At 44.6% G+C, this 15,821-nt stretch overlaps 2 protein-coding genes across 5 annotated transcripts in view; one reads left to right on the top strand and one right to left on the bottom strand.

Annotated features, from left to right (window-relative positions):
• Positions 1-11,060, bottom strand: part of LOC147104332 (protein phosphatase PTC7 homolog) — a 51,222-nt gene extending 40,162 nt beyond the window's left edge. Inside the window, exon 1 of one of the 3 annotated variants that reach the window (XR_015072315.1) lies at positions 10,552-11,060. Coding sequence is in view for 2 of the 3 variants with exons in the window: in XM_085961575.1 (XP_085817701.1) it covers positions 10,552-10,753 (202 nt within the window). In the remaining variant the exon portion in view is untranslated. The remainder of the gene's footprint in view (positions 1-10,551) is intronic. The other 2 variants (XM_085961575.1, XM_085961577.1) reach the window with 2 other exon arrangements.
• Positions 11,061-11,123: 63 nt separating this feature from the next.
• tctn1 (tectonic family member 1) overlaps positions 11,124-15,821 on the top strand; it is a 30,450-nt gene continuing 25,752 nt past the window's right edge. Inside the window, exons 1-2 of one of the 2 annotated variants that reach the window (XM_085961574.1) lie at positions 11,124-11,656; positions 12,981-13,101. In XM_085961574.1, coding sequence (XP_085817700.1) covers positions 11,446-11,656; positions 12,981-13,101 — 332 coding nt within the window. In that variant the 5' untranslated portion in view covers positions 11,124-11,445. The remainder of the gene's footprint in view (positions 11,657-12,980; positions 13,102-15,821) is intronic. The other variant, XM_085961573.1, reaches the window with a different exon arrangement.

Here is a 15,821-nt window from a genome sequence, read left to right as displayed (position 1 = left end):
TCAAACAAAAAAGGCAAGCACCCTGTGGCAGTGTTCATTAACCTATCCTAAGGAAGTACCAGTTGGATCAAAAATATGGATTTAAAAAGGATGATTTTAAAAGAGGAGAGAGGAGGCAGAGGAGCTTATGGCGAGAGTTTCAGAGATTACGGCCATAGCAACTGAAGGCTCTGCCACCAACAGTGGAGATTGGGCGGGGGGGGGGGAAGGAGAAGAGAGAGATACACAGACCAGAGTCTGAGAACACAAGGCTTATGGAGATTGCAAATGCAGGCTGAGGCAGGGCTATGGATGGAGGAGGATGATTTTAGTGTGTGTTCGGGGACAAAAAGATATGTGAAGAGAAAAAGATTGGTGAAGTCAAGCGTAGGTCCCTTGCAGTCAGAATCAGGAGAATTTATAATGGGGAACAAAGAAATGGAAGACCAATTAAATACATACTTTGGTTCTGACTTCACAAAGGGAGGACACAAATAACCTCCCAGAGATGTCGGGGAACATAGGGTCTAATGAGAGGGTGGAACTGAATGAAATCAGTATTTGTAAGGAAATGGTGTTAGGGAAATTGACGGGATTAAAGGCCGATAAATCCCCAGGGCCTGATGATCTACATCCTAGGGTACTTAAGGAAGTGGCCCTAGAAATAGTAGATGCATTGCTGGTCATCTTCCAAAATTCTATAGACTCTGGCACAGTTCCCATGGATTGGAGGGTAACTAATGTAACCCCACTATTAAAAAAAGGTGGTAGAGAGAAAACGTGGAATTATAGCCTGACGCCAGTAGTGGGGAAAATGCTAGAGTCCATTATAAAAGATGTAATAGCAGAGCACTTGGAAAACAGTGACAGGATCGGACAAAGTCAACATGGATTTACTAAAGGTAAATCGTGCTTGACTAATCTACTGGAATTTTTTGAGGATGTAATTGGTAGAATGGATAAGGGAGAACCAGTGGATGTGGTGTATTTGGACTTTCAGAAGGCTTTCGATATGGTCCCGCATAAGAGATTAGCATGTAAAGTTAGGGCACATGGGATTGGGGGTAAGGTACTGTCTTGGATAGAGAACTGGTTGGCAGACAGGAAGCAAAGAGTTGGAATAAATGGGTCTTTTTCCGAGTGGCAGGCAGTGACTAGTGAGGTACCGCAGGGATTGGTGCTAGGACCCCAGCTATTCACAATATATATTAATGATCTAGGCGAGGGAACTAGATGTAATATCTCCAAGTTTGCAGACGACACAAAGCTGGGTGGGCGTGTGTGCAGTGAGAAGGATGCAGAGAAACTCCAGTATGATTTGGACAGGTTGGGTGATTGGGCAGATGCAGTATAATGTGGATAAATGCGAGGTTATCCACTTTGGTGGCAAAAACAGGAAGGCAGATTATCTGAATGGCAATAGATTGGAGAAGGGGAAGTGCAGCGAGACCTGGGTGTCCTTGTGCACCAGTCGCTGAAGGTAAGCATGCAGGTGCAGCAGGCGGTTAAGGCAGCAAATGGTATGTTGGCCTTCATAGCGAGAGGATTCAAGTACAGGAGCAAGGCTGTCTTGCTGCAGTTGTACAGGGCCTTGGCGAGACCACACCTTGAGTATTGTGTGCAGTTTTGGTCGCCTTATCTGAGGAAGGATGTTCTTGCCATGGAGGGAGTGCAGCAAAGATTCACCAGACTGATACCTGGGATGGCAGGAATGACGTATGAGGAGAGATTGGGCTTATATTTGCTGGAGTTTAGAAGAATGAGAGGGGATCTCATTGAAACGTATAAAATTCTAACAGGACTAGACAGACTGGATGCAGGAAGGATGTTCCTAATGGCAGGGGAGTCCAGAACCAGGGATCACAGTCTAAAGATAAGGGGTAAGCCATTTAGGACAGAGATGAGGAGGAATTTCTTCACCCAGAGAGTGGTGAACCTGTGGAATTCTCTACCACACAAGGCAGTTGAGGCCAATTCATTAAATATATTCAAGGAGTTAGATATATTTCTTAAGGCTAAAGGGATCAAGGGATATGGGGAGAAAGCAGGGGCAGGGTAGTGAATTTGGATGATCAGCCATGATCTCATTAAATGGCAGAGCAGGCTCAAGGGGCCAAATGGCCTACTCCTGCTCCTATCTTTTATGTTTCTGTAAATAGGCAAGCATCAAGGCCAGGAACAGTCTTCATTGGTCAGAAAATTGGTGTGGAGGGGGTTGATGGAACAGGAGGTGGGTTTCATGGAAGAGATAAGCTTAGAGAGGAGGAGGATGATAAAGGGCTCATTAGGAACAGGGGTGGGTAGAAAAAAAGATTAAGAGGTGGCAGATGAAGAAATCCAATGCAAATGAGCTGTTGGAGATTAGGGTGGGACAAAGCAGTTTAAGGTGGTGGTTCCTTATGGAGGATAGGAACTGTGGGGTTCTTGCTTGCGCCCCCCCCCCCCCACCACACCACACCACAGGAATTGGCAAAGGAAGGCTCTGAAGTAATTAGAGGAATTTTGAGAAGAGATCTGACAATGGCACTGAAAGTAGAGGTCAGAGAGCAGGTCAACAGCTGTGGAGGTACAGAGGAAAAGGAGTTGAGAGTTTAGGAGTGTATTTGTGAGAGACAGCTTGGGGAAAGAGAAAAAGTTATTTTCCAATTGGCCACTAACCTCACTTTCTGCTCGGGAAAAATGGAGCTCCTTTAAGTGAATAGGCCACTTACCACCTAACTTGTTCACTTAATCGAACTATTTTCAACTGCATTTTCATTGCTTGAAACTAAAAGTGCCTGTAGTGTTAACAAAATGCAATTTCTTCAAACCAGCACAGCAGTTTTCAACATTACAGCATCACAGACGAGCAGTCAGCTGTATGTTACTGGCACACGCCATTGAAATACAAAACAAAATGACAAGAGAATGTTCTCTCAGTAGGAATAATCCACAGGGGTACAACAACAGACCAGCTTTTTAGTCAGCTGCAATGTTTGACCATATCATTTAACATTTTTAAATATTAGTTTGAAACAATGATAAAATTAGGTTGAAAACCGTCTTTCAGACAGCAGCACATAAGAAATAGGAACAGGAGTAGGCCATTAGGCCCTGCTCCACCATTCAATAAGATCATGGCTGATCTTCTACCTCAACTCCACCTTCCTGCACTATTCCCATATCCCTCTATTTCCTTAGTATCCAAATATCTATTGATCTCTGTCTTGAATATACGTGACTGACCACCCACAGCCCTCTGGGGTAGAGAATTCCAAAGATTCATAATCACGGAATCACAGAAACCCCACAGTGCAGATAGAGGCCATTTCGGCCCATCGAGCCTGCACCGACACATATCCCACCCGATCCCCGTAACCCCTACACCAACACATATCCCACCCTATCCCCGTAACCCCACGTATTTAATCCCCCTAACACTAAGGGTCAATTTATCATAGCCAATCATCCTAACCCGCACAACTTTGGACTGTGGGAGGAAACCGGAGCACCCGGAGGAAACCCACGCAAACACAGGGAGAATGTGCAAACTCCACACAGACAAATTTTGAACAAATTTCTCATCTCAGTCCTAAATGGCCAACTGCTTATTGAGACTGTGACCCTTAATTCCAGAGTCCCCTGCCAGGGGAAACATCATCCCAGGATCCAGTACAAAAGCAAAATACTGCAGATGCTGGAAATCTGAATTAAAAACAGAAAATGCTGGAAGTACTCAGGTCAGGCAGCATCCGTGGAGAGAGAAACAGAGTTAACGTTTCAGGTCGATGACCTTTCGCCAGTTCTTAGATCAAACCCATTTCTTTCTATCTGTGCTATTAATTCATTTTTTTATTGCGAATGCGTTACGCAGATATAGTGCCTTTAGCTTTCATTTTAACTTTTTTCTATTTTTCCCTGATGTAACCTTAGTCGCTAATGTCTTATTACCTTTGTTAGCCTCTATGTCCCTTCTTGACCCACTTGGCTTTTTTTTTTTTACCCAAATCGCTACTCTGCTCTACAGCCTTGACAATGACCTTACTGCTTTTGAATTTACCCTTTCCTGAATCCTTCCCCCCCCCATTAGTTTAAAGCCCCATCTACTACCCTAGCTATTCGATTCGCCAGGCCACTGGTCCCAGCTCGGTTTAAGTGGAAACCATCGCAATGGAACAGCTCCCGCTTTCCCCAGTACTGGTGCCATGCCCCATGAATCAAAACCCCCACCTCCACACCACACTTTCAGCCACGCATTTAACCGTCTAATCTGCTTGTCCCGATGCCAATTTGCGTGTGGCTTAGGTAACAATCCAGAGATTATTACTTAAAGTAAAAAAAGACTTGCATTTATATAGCACCTTTCACGACCACCGGACATCTCAAAGCGCTTTACAGCCAATGAAGTACTTTTGGAGTGTAGTCACTGTTGTAATGTAACTTGAGGTTCTGCATTTTAATTTCATCTCTAGCTCCTCAAACTCTCAGCAGAACCTGATTCCTAGTTCTACTTATATTGTTGGTTCCTATGTGGACCATGACAACTGCATCCTCCACCTCCCACTCCAAGTTTTTCTCCAGCCACAAAGAGATGTCCTTAACCCTGGCACCAGGCAGGCAACACAACCTGGTCATGGCTGCGGAGAACATAATCTATCCTCCTGACTATACTGTTCCTTACCACATTCCTTTTTACTATCCCCACCTAAACGGCCTCCTGTACCACAGTGTTATGGTCAGTTTGCTCATCCACCCTGCAGACCTTGCCTTTATCCACACAGGCAGCAAGAACCTTGTACCTGTTGGATAAGGGCAAAGGCTGAAGCTCCTCCAGCACTGCACTTGGAGGTCCCCTCAACTACCGGACTTGCAGTCACATCCTCCTGTCCCTGATCACTAACCAAACTTGTACCACTACCTAACCTAATGGGTGTGAGCACCAACGTCCCCGTTCAGCTGCGCAGCAGTCTGGAGGTCCCGCGCAGGCCACTCACTGGCTTTTCAATGGGAAGATTTGAATGGGCCGCGCAGCCAGTTAAAAGGCCCATGCACAAAAAACATTACAAGGAACACTGGGTGTGACTGCCTCCTGGATCAAATTGCCCAGGTAACTCTTCCCCTCCCTGATGCCCCACAATGCCTGCACCTCGGACTCCAGTTCAATAACTCTAAGCCAAAGTTCCTTGATTTGCCGACACTTACTGCAGATGTGGTTGTCTGGGATTGCAACGCTCTCCGCAAACTCCCTCATGCTGCAGTTGAGGCACACCTCCTTCACGGTAGTTGGAAACATTTTAATTCACAAATAGGCTGTCCAACACTCAATCTAGAAGACATGGGAATTAACAAAACATGTATAATGAGATGATATTAATTTATACAGGCTATCTACTAATAGGGTATTCACTTAAGTGGGCTATAGGGTACAAAACTGGCAGAGACCACAAGAAACACTGTTGTGGATAATGGGGTCATTGCAGAAGCTAAGGAATTCCAGAGTGTGGCTACTAGATTGAGATGTTGAGGGACCAGGAGCCAATGTAGGTCAGCAAGGACAGGGGCAATGAGATGAGTGTGACCTGGTACAGGATTGGATCTATGGAGTAGAGTTTGGATGAGCTGAAGTTTATGGAGAGTGGATGATAGAAATCTGACCATGAGTGAATTGGAATAGTTGAGTCTTGGGGTGACAAAGGCATCGACGAGAGTTTCAGCAACTGACGGTTGGCAATCTTGGCATTCTTTTTGACATGGAGTAGATGCAGATACAGGGTCAGAAGCTCAGCTCCAAGACAAATAGGACGTCAAGATTGCCAACAGTCTGGTTCAACCCTTACTGCAGTAAGGAGGGATGATATATTAGCAGGGTCCTCTAATGAGGCCATATGGGTGGAGCTTAAAAACAAAAAGGGGGCAAGCACTTTGCTGGGAGTGTACTATAGGCCTCCAAACAGTCAGGGGGAGATAGAGGAACAGATATGTAGGCAAATCTCAGAGAAATGTGCAAATAATAGGGTAATAATAATGGGGGATTTCAACTTCCCCAATATTAACTGGGATAGTCAGAGTGTGAAAGGCTCAGAGGGTGTAGAATTCTTAAAGTGCATCCAGGAGAGCTTTTTGAGCCAGCATGTAGAAAGTCCTACAAGAGAGGGGGCGGTACTGGACCTAATTCTAGGGAATGTGGCCGGCCAAGTGGAAAAAGTGCTAGTAGGTGAGCACTTTGGTGATAGTGACCATAATATGGTAAGATTTAAGGTGGCCATGGAAAAGGACAGGGATGGGCCGGAAATAAAGGTTCTAAATTGGGGGAAGGCCGATTTTAATAGGATAAGGCAGGATCTGGCCAAAATGGACTGGGATCAGCTACTTGTAGGAAAATCCGCATCGGAGCAATGGGAGGCTTTCAGAAGGGAGATTGAGATCATACAATGGCAACATGTTCCCGTAAAGGTCAAGGGTGGTTCCAAAAACCACAGGGAACCTTGGATGTCAGGGGATATACGAGAATGGATTAGGAAAAAGAGGGCTTTTGGTAGATACAAAAGGCTAAAGACGGAGGAAGCCCTAGAGGAGTACAAAAAGTGCAGGGGGATACTTAAAAAAGAAATTAGGAGATCAAAGAGGGGCCATGAAATAACACTGGCAAGCAAAATAAAGGAAAATCCGAAGATGTTTTATAAGTATATTAAGGGTAAGAGGATAACTAGGGAAAAAATAGGGCCCATTAGGGACAAAAGTGGCAATCTGTGTGTGGAGCCGGAAGATGTAGGAGGGGTTCTAAATGAATTTTTTGCATCTGTTTTCACTATGGAGAAGGACGATGTAGACATAGAAATAGGGCGGGGGGACTGTGATATGCTCAAACATATTAACATCGAGCGGGAGGAGGTATTGGCGGTTTTAGCTGGCCTAAAAATGGATAAATCCCCAGGCCCGGATGAAATGTATCCCAGGCTGCTGTGTGAGGCAAAGGAGGAGATTGCGGGGGCTCTAACACATATATTCAGGACCTCTCTGGCCACAGGGGATGTGCCAGAGGACTGGAGAACCGCTAATGTAGTACCATTATTCAAGAAGGGTAGTAGGGAAAAACCGGGGAACTACAGGCCAGTGAGCCTAACATCAGTGGTAGGAAAATTATTGGAAAAAATCCTGAGGGACAAAATTTGTCTCCACTTGGAGAGGCAAGGATTAATCAGGGATAGTCAACATGGCTTTGTCAAGGGAAGATCATGTCTGACTAATTTGATTGAATTTTTTTGAGGGGGTGACTAGGTGTGTGGATGAGGGTAACGCAGTGGATGTGGTATACATGGATTTCAGTAAGGCCTTCGATAAAGTCCCGCACAGGAGACTGGTCAAGAAGGTAAGAGCCCATGGAATCCAGGGTGCCTTGGCACATTGGATACAAAACTGGCTTAGTGGCAGAAGGCAGAGGGTGATGGTCGAAGGTTGTTTTTGTGACTGGAAGCCTGTGGCCAGTGGGGTACCACAGGGATCGGTGCTGGGTCCCTTGCTGTTTGTGGTCTACATTAATGACTTGGATATGAATGTAAAGGGTATGATCAGTAAGTTCGCGGATGATACAAAAATTGGTAGGGTGGTAAATAGCGAGGAGGGTAGCCTCAGTCTGCAGGACGATATAGATGGGTTGGTCAGATGGGCGGAACAGTGGCAAATGGAATTTAACCCGGAAAAGTGCGAGGTGATGCACTTTGGGGGGACTAACAAGGCAAAGGAATACACAATGAATGGAAAGACCCTAGGCAAGACGGAGGGTCAGAGGGATCTGGGTGTGCAAGTACACAGATCCCTGAAGGCGGCGGAACAGGTGGATAAGGTGGTAAAAAAGGCATATGGGATACTTGCCTTCATTAGCCGAGGCATTGAATATAAGAGCAAGGAGGTTATGATGGAGCTGTATAAAACACTGGTTAGGCCACAGCTGGAATATTGTGTGCAGTTCTGGTCGCCACACTACAGGAAGGATGTGATCGCGTTAGAGAGGGTGCAGAGGAGGTTCACCAGGATGTTACCAGGGCTGGAGCGCTTCAGCTATGAAGAGAGACTGGGCAGGTTGGGTTTGTTTTCCTTGGAGCTGAGGAGGCTGAGGGGGGACATGATTGAGGTGTACAAAATTATGAGGGGCATAGATAGGATGGATGCTGAGGAGCTTTTTCCCTTAGTAGAGGGGTCAATAACTAGGGGGCATAGATTCAAGGTAAAGGGCGGGAGGTTTAGAGGGGATTTGAGAAAGAACTTTTTCACCCAGAGGGTGGTTGGAGTCTGGAACTCACTGCCTGAAAGGGTTGTGGAGGCAGAAACCCTCACAACATTTAAGAAGCATTTGGATGTGCACTTGAAATGCCATAGCATACAAGGCTACGGGCCAAATGCTGGAATATGGGATTAGATTAGACAGGGCTTGATGGCCGGCGCGGACACGATGGGCCTCTATCCGTGCTGTATTACTCTATGACTCTATGACTCTAACCCGAGACAATGGCCAGGGAAGGGTACAAGGTCTTTCCATTATTTAAGTGAAAAAGTGCAACTCAAAGACTAAATGACGGCCAAGCAGTTTGACAACAAAGGCAGTGGAAGAGTCGAGAGAGGTGGAGAGGTAGAGCTGGGTGTCGACAGCATACAAGTGGAAGCGGACTCCATGTTTTCAGATGATGATGTAATTAGACCCTCCCAGTGATGGCACTGCATCACCACCACTGGGGGAGGGGTTGTAATTACAGTGTGGCAAATTTACATTGGTAGTTTCCATTAGAAATAGGGACATAATTTATAATGGAAAAACAAGATGTGTATGCAGACAATTATTTTTAATATAGATAAGCATTTCTCTCCCCTCTCCAGTCAAAGACTAGAATCACTAGAGGAACAAAATCCATGACTTTGACACCATGGTAACATAGGATCACCCTGAAAAGGAGTGGCAGCACAAATCATGACCATTATACAGCAAGCCATAAGTAAAATTACCCAAGGGTCTGCACAAGGAATGGATAGTTATTGGTGTAGCTCACAATTATAATTTTTGCCATGCTATCTGGTGCATTTCCTTAACTTAACACATGCCCTTCAATTAATATCAATGTAACAGTCAAAATAATTCAAATTTAAACTCATTGATCTCCCCACCTATTTAAGAAAAAGCCATTTCCTCTTTAGAGCAATTTTGAATTAAGAAATAAGACAAATGAATCAGTTGGTTTTCACATCATAGAAAATATATGCACAATTTAGAGAAGAGCAGTTTCTTGATGGATTCAAGGCTGTAATTATACAGTAGCTACTGTTCTCAAACTGGTAGCTACAGAATCAATTCCTGGCAGAATCCAATTCATGCTGCCAGACTGCAAATTGAGTTTTCAGGACCAGAAGTGAGTTCTACACACACATACTTACACACAAGCAGAGTTCTGCAGATGGTGTCAAATTTTAAAATGCTGTGCGCCCCGGCACAAGTGTCCATTCTCAAGACATTTAAAATAAGTGTTCAAGAGAGCCATGGGACCTCTTGTATACTTTTAAAAAAAACAGGTTTGACATTGCACTACAGTCCCATTCCATGTGGTGTCAATCAAGCAAGCAAATTTGCTTCTTCTGTTTGTCTCACATTGCTCCTCTCTGTAATCAGATCAAAAACTAGATCTGAAGCAAAGAGGAATCCCTGCAACTAATTTGTTCTATTTGCAGATATTCGATAGCACACATGCACATTACTAAACCAATGGAGCAAATAGTCAATTAATCACATCACATGTCAGAACATTCACAAGTTGCACGAATTCAGTTTTTTTAGTATGCAGTAATCTCATCGGCGTTAATTACAACTGATAACTGCAACATGCGGTCGGTTTCATACTTCCTATGGATTTAGAAATGCGGAAGTCAGGCTGAATACTCCAGTCCAAATACAGTAGTGAGTGCCTGTGTTCAAAGGCACACGTTTGAAACTGCAGTACTGTAATTGGTAACAAAATATTACGAGGTTGCACGCACTGTTTTTCTATACAATCGTGGGAATTGCGATATATTTTTGGATACGCATGAACAGCATCACCACCCCCACACACAATTTTCACAGTTCAGACAAAAAGTCTCATCCATGAACATAATCCGAGAAAGATTATTTAATCCCAATTAGAAGTCATTAAAAATTTTGAGTCATAAATTAATGAGTGCGGATGGGGGTGGGAAGAAGCTAAAAAGTTTGCGAATTTTAAACATGACGTAAAACCTTCGCAAGTGTGACTGAAGAGAGGCCCACGACTTGGCCGATTGGCACCGACTCCGGGCTAGCAGGTCATTAAAAGTATCAAAAGCAAAACGATGCTTTGATATATTACGATGATATCGTGTTAACTATGTTACAGACGTCACTTTACAACCCTAACTCGCTAAATTTAGTTATTCCATCCGTGTCGATATTGAGCAGGCCGTTTGTATTCTACCATAACACTGGACTCGCCAAAAGCAATTTGCTTCATTTCATACCAACATTTCTTCTGATTTTAAATGTCGCCGTTCCCTAACCGAAAACAAACCGTTAAATAAGAAAAGTGACCCACTTACCCAAAACATCGGCGCTCCTATGCCTGGCTATGAAACACGCGTCGTCTCCGTAACACATTCCTTTCTTTAAAATCCCTTTCCTGAAGTCCTTCCCAAAGCCGCAACTGGCTGTAACCAGACTATAATCCCGAGAATCCGTCTGGGAAAGTCCTCCCAACACCGCTCTGGCCACCAGTCTTCCATAGGACAAAACTGAGAACATCACTGCTCGCCAGGACCTCGCCGGCACCTTCTGCCCCAGTGAGTGACTGGAGGAGGGCGGGAATCGGGGGGACTCGCACCAGCGCCACACACACAAAACACGCAGCCGACTTTCCGCTCTTTTCTCTCGTACTTTATTTTATATATATATAATTTAAAAAAACCTCTCCGTCACTCAAAGTCTCAGCCGGCTCCGTCGAACCGCAGTCTGACAATCGCCATCTTCCTCATCGCCAGAGCCGACAGACTTTCCCTCAGCTTTCGCTGCCCTTCCCCCCCACCCCGCGCACTCGACACCTCGCGCTCGCCGCTCTCGTGACTCCCTGGTAGCGTCATTCGCCGCTCTGACGTAACAACCGCGACCGTCACCAAGGCACCGCTTGGATTCATCTCGCGCCAAAGAACCGTTAAGGATAATTTTTTTTTTAAACCCGCTATTTTAACGTCAATTTTAAACTGCGTTGACGGAACGTTACGCCCGAAATTTCCCGACGAACTCTTCGGGACGGAATTTCCCGGCGCGGTGACATCATACAAATCCTAAACGAAATGCTGCATTTTTTTTTAACATAACCGATTATAAAATTACTGTAATTTTTAATTGTAAGTATTTCCGCAGGAGGCTTTTTGCATGACTTCCCATCAACCGACAGGAAGCGGATGCTGGCGCTTGTTTAATGGTTGCCCACGGCGATGGATTCGCCCGTTTCTCTGTTGTCTCTATTGATAGTTTTGGGACTCTTAATCAACGTGCAGGTCGATGCTGTTGATAACTTCACGGCGACTCCTTTGGATAATGGCACAGATTTAACTTCCTCTACACAAACTCCTAAATCAACAACCCGGGTCAGTACAGTTGTCACTCTGCCCCGGGCAGGTACTCTGCCAGATCGCAACATAAACGGTAGGGTTTTATGTTCTTATTTTGCTTGCCTGCTTGTAAAGCCTTTTAAAATCCGCAGGGCAGCATTAGAAGAAGAGCAGGATTTGCTCTGCTCCTTCCTCTTGTTCTGAGAGTACAATGCGTTAGCTTTTCGTGCGGGAGGGAGCCTTTAAATGCTGGAGATACACCGCGTCTGAAAAGATGGCTTAGGAATTCTGATGAAGAGACTGCACCTGAAATGAAACCTCTTTTCAGCTGCTGTGTATTTCCATTATTTTCTATTTTGTGACTAAATGACCAGTGTGGATATGGATTCCTAAACCGTAATTTACTGTACAGGTATATATAGCACTGTGGGAACTGTGACTGAACCAGTTAATAGTAACCTTGTTTTGAAAAAATTTTCAAAGACTTTTCAGTAATTTAAAGAATCAGAGAGGGGAAAATAGAGAGCTACCGTGAGAAGTAGCTTTAATTGGGCTGTTTTCTCACATACATTAAGTAAATTCTGTGTTTAATTTTGAGATAATAACTTATTACATAATCCACATATGCTGTACAAGCAAAAGTTTTGTAATAGCCAACAAAAATGGGCAGAAAGGAAAAAAGGTATTTTATGCATCAAATTTTTTTAAAGATTCTATTGTGTTAGCTGTGGTTCATTGGTAGCACTTTTGCCTCTGAGTGAGAAGATCATAGGTTCAAGGTTCACTCCAGAGACTTAAGCACATATTTAGGCTGACACTTCAGTGCATTACTGAGGGAATGTTGTATTATCAGAGGTGCCGTGGCATAGTGGTTAGCACTGTTGCCTCACAGCGCCAGGGACCCGGGTTCAAATCTGGCCTCGGGTGACTGTCTGTGTGGAGTTTGCACATTCTCCCTGTGTTTGTGTGGGTTTCCTCCGGGTGCTCCGGTTTCCTCCCACAGTCCAAAGATGTGTGGGTTAGGTTGATTGGCCATGATAAAAATTGGCCCTTAGTGTTAGGGGGGATTAAATACGTGGGGTTACAGGGATAGGGCTTGGGTGGGATGGCTGTCGGTGTAGGGACCGGGTGCTAGGGTTTGGATGATCAGCCATGATCTCGTTGAATGGCGGAGCAGGCTCGAAGGGCCGAATAGCCTACTCCTGCTCCTATCTCCTATGTTTCTATGTTTTTTTGGATGGGATGTGAAACCAGGTGTGTTCTCTCTGGTGCACGTGAAACATCCCATGGTGAAAGAGTCCTCCTGATGTCCTGGCCAATATTTATCCCTCAACCAACTCCACCAGAACTGATTAGTTGGTCATTTATCTCATTGCTGTTAATTTAATGTTCACTTTTGTACATTTTTGCTCTTTCAGTTCGCACTTTGTGTGTCTGTAACTTACTGGTGGAACAGTGTGATGTAAATTGCTGCTGTGATCCAGACTGTAACACATCTGATCTTTCTACCTTTGCAACATGTGATGTTCAGATTGTCACGTAAGTTAAACTGAAAAATGGGTTAATTTGTTCATTGCCTAAACTTGAATTGTGTCTACTGAGATCCAGTAAATGCAGATTTTCTTGCCCACTCAAATTGTAACTATAATCCTTTTTGTGGTTAACTGATTTCAATGATGTATGATTTGCAGCGTGTTATTTTGCAGTCACCTGTTGTGAGCTGACCAAGACTACCCACCACAGTGCCTATGTGTCTTTGCTTCAATATTCACTCTCATTTTCCAGTATCTAATTCTTTCCCATTCCTCCCAGTATTATGTTCCTCAGAACCTCTCCTTTTTCATAACACTTTCAGCCTTCAATTTTCTTCCTGCCCCTCTCAGTATTTCGTTTCTCAATAGTTTTCTTTCCCTCTTCATGTCTGCTCCATTCCTGTTTTTGTAATGTTTTCATGGAGCTTCCATCAGTATCTTTACTTCAACAACAGTATATGCCATTCAAAAAAAATTGAAACCTTTTCTCAAATTATATAATGTATGTAAAGACAGTGTGGTATCAAACTATGAATACTTATAAGCTGGCTTTCGTAACTCATTTTGCAGTGGTGGTGTTCATAAGTTAAGCCCCTCAATTTATTTTCAGTAACCTGAAAAACTCTGTTGTGTTTCCTTTGACTTGTTTGGTGAATTTTATTTGTGATCATGAAAGTGTATGTGATGGGGGATGAATCATTTTCAACCTCTTGTACACAGTATCAGCATCAAATGCTCTCCCAGGTCAGGTATAGTATGAGTTAGGTGCAAGGTAAAGCTCCTTCTAATGGACCTCAACTGTATCAGTGTAAAATCTCCACTTGCCCATCATCCCTATGCAAACTGAACTACATTTGTTCCCAGTTCCCAAAGCCTCAAATATAAAATTTTCATCCTCCTGTTTAATTCCCTCCATTGCTTTGGCCTTCACGTTCTCTGTAACCTCCTCCAGCCCTACAACCCACAAACTGTCCAGTCTTCTGACTCTGGCTTCCTGTGTGTCCGCCCCCCTCCACCATTGACAGTCATGCCTTCAGTCGCCAAAGCCCCATGCTCTGGAATTGTCTCCCTACACTCCTTTGCTTCTCTACCTCCCTCTCCTCCTCTAAGAATCTCCTTGTAACTGACTTGACCAAGCTTTTGGTCACCCTTCCTAATATTTCTTTCTTTGACTTCACATCAACTTTTTTTCTGAAGTCCTTGAATGTGTTGTTGCCTCTCATTGCCTCCGTGCCCATCGTTACCGCAACTCCATGTTTAAATCACTCCAATCGTGTTTCTGCCCTTGCCACAGCAGTGAAACGACCCTAAGCAAAGTCATAAATAACATCCACTGTGAATGTGACCATAGTGCACTATCCCGCCGCCCCCCCCCCCCCCCCCCCATAGTCATTCTCAACCTCTCTGCAGTCTGTGACAGGGTTGATCACACCATCCTCCGCCAATGCTTCTCCTGCATTGTCCAGCTCAGTGGGACTGCCTCACTTGGTTCTACTCTTACTATCCATCCATAGCCAGAGCATCTCCAGCAATGGGCTGCTCTTCCCGTTCCTGCATCTTTTACCTCTGGTGTCCTCCAGAGATCTATCCTTGACCCTCTCCTCTTCCTTACCTACGTGCTGTCCTTGGTGACATAATCCGAGGAGATGGGGTCGGGAGCCACATCTACGCTGAAGACACCCCACTCTACCTTTCCACCACCTTTCTCGACTCTCCACTGCCTCTGTGTTGTCAGGCTGCTTGTCCGACATCCAGTCCTGGATGCGCCGCAATTTCCACCAGTTAAACATTGGGAAGCCCAAAGCCATCGTCTTAGGAGTCCGCCATAAACTCCATACCCTTACCACCGTTTCCATTCTGCTTCCCAGCTACTGTCTCAGATTGAACCAGACTGTTTGCAGTCTCTGTGCCATATTTGACTCTGCTTCCAACTTCATAATATCGCCCATCTCCACCCCTGCATTATCCCATCTGCAGCTGAAACGCTCATCCATGCCGTTGTCACCTACAGACTCGACTATTCCAATGATCTCCTGGTCGGCCTCACATCCTCCATAAACTTAAACTCATCTAAGTATCTGCTGCTCACATCCTAACCTGAACCAAGTCTCAGCTCATCCATCACCCTTGTACTTGCTGATTTACATTGGCAACACCTCAAATTTAAAATTCTCATTCTCATGTTCAAATACCTTCATGGCCTTGCCCCTCCCTATCTCTGTAACCTTCTCCACCCCCACAAACCTCCAAGAAATCTGCATTCCTCTGGATCTGGCTTCTTGTGCATCTCAAAATCCCATCACATTGGTGGCTGTCTTCAGCCGTCTATGCCCTATTTTCTAATTTCTTCCCTAACCCCCTCTGCCTCTCCACCTCTCTCTCTTCCATTAAGACCCTCCTTAAAACCCACCAAACATGAATCACCCCTCTTAATATTTCCTTCTTTGGTTCAGTGTTACTTTTTGTCTGATTCTTCTACTATGAAGCCCCTCGGGATGTTTTTCTACATTAAAGGCACTATATAAATGCCACTGATTGTTGCTGGACCTCTGATATCAGTAAGGTGCATTGTGCTATTGTACAGATTTCTATCAGAACTTGACCAGGGCCACTCTGCAAAACACAGAAAACTGTCACATTGTGTGCCTTTAGGTTTAAAATGGGCCCCAAAGTAACAACTACATTTTTTTTTTAACAAACAAAAATGATCATAGAAGCTATAATACA

This window comes from Somniosus microcephalus, chromosome 19 (genome assembly GCF_052327205.1).
Source record: "Somniosus microcephalus isolate GS21.2 chromosome 19, FLI_Smic_1.0, whole genome shotgun sequence".
Lineage (NCBI taxonomy): Eukaryota > Metazoa > Chordata > Chondrichthyes > Squaliformes > Somniosidae > Somniosus > Somniosus microcephalus.
The sequence above is the reverse complement of the archived record's forward strand: the minus strand, read 5'-3'. Positions and strand labels throughout refer to the sequence as shown.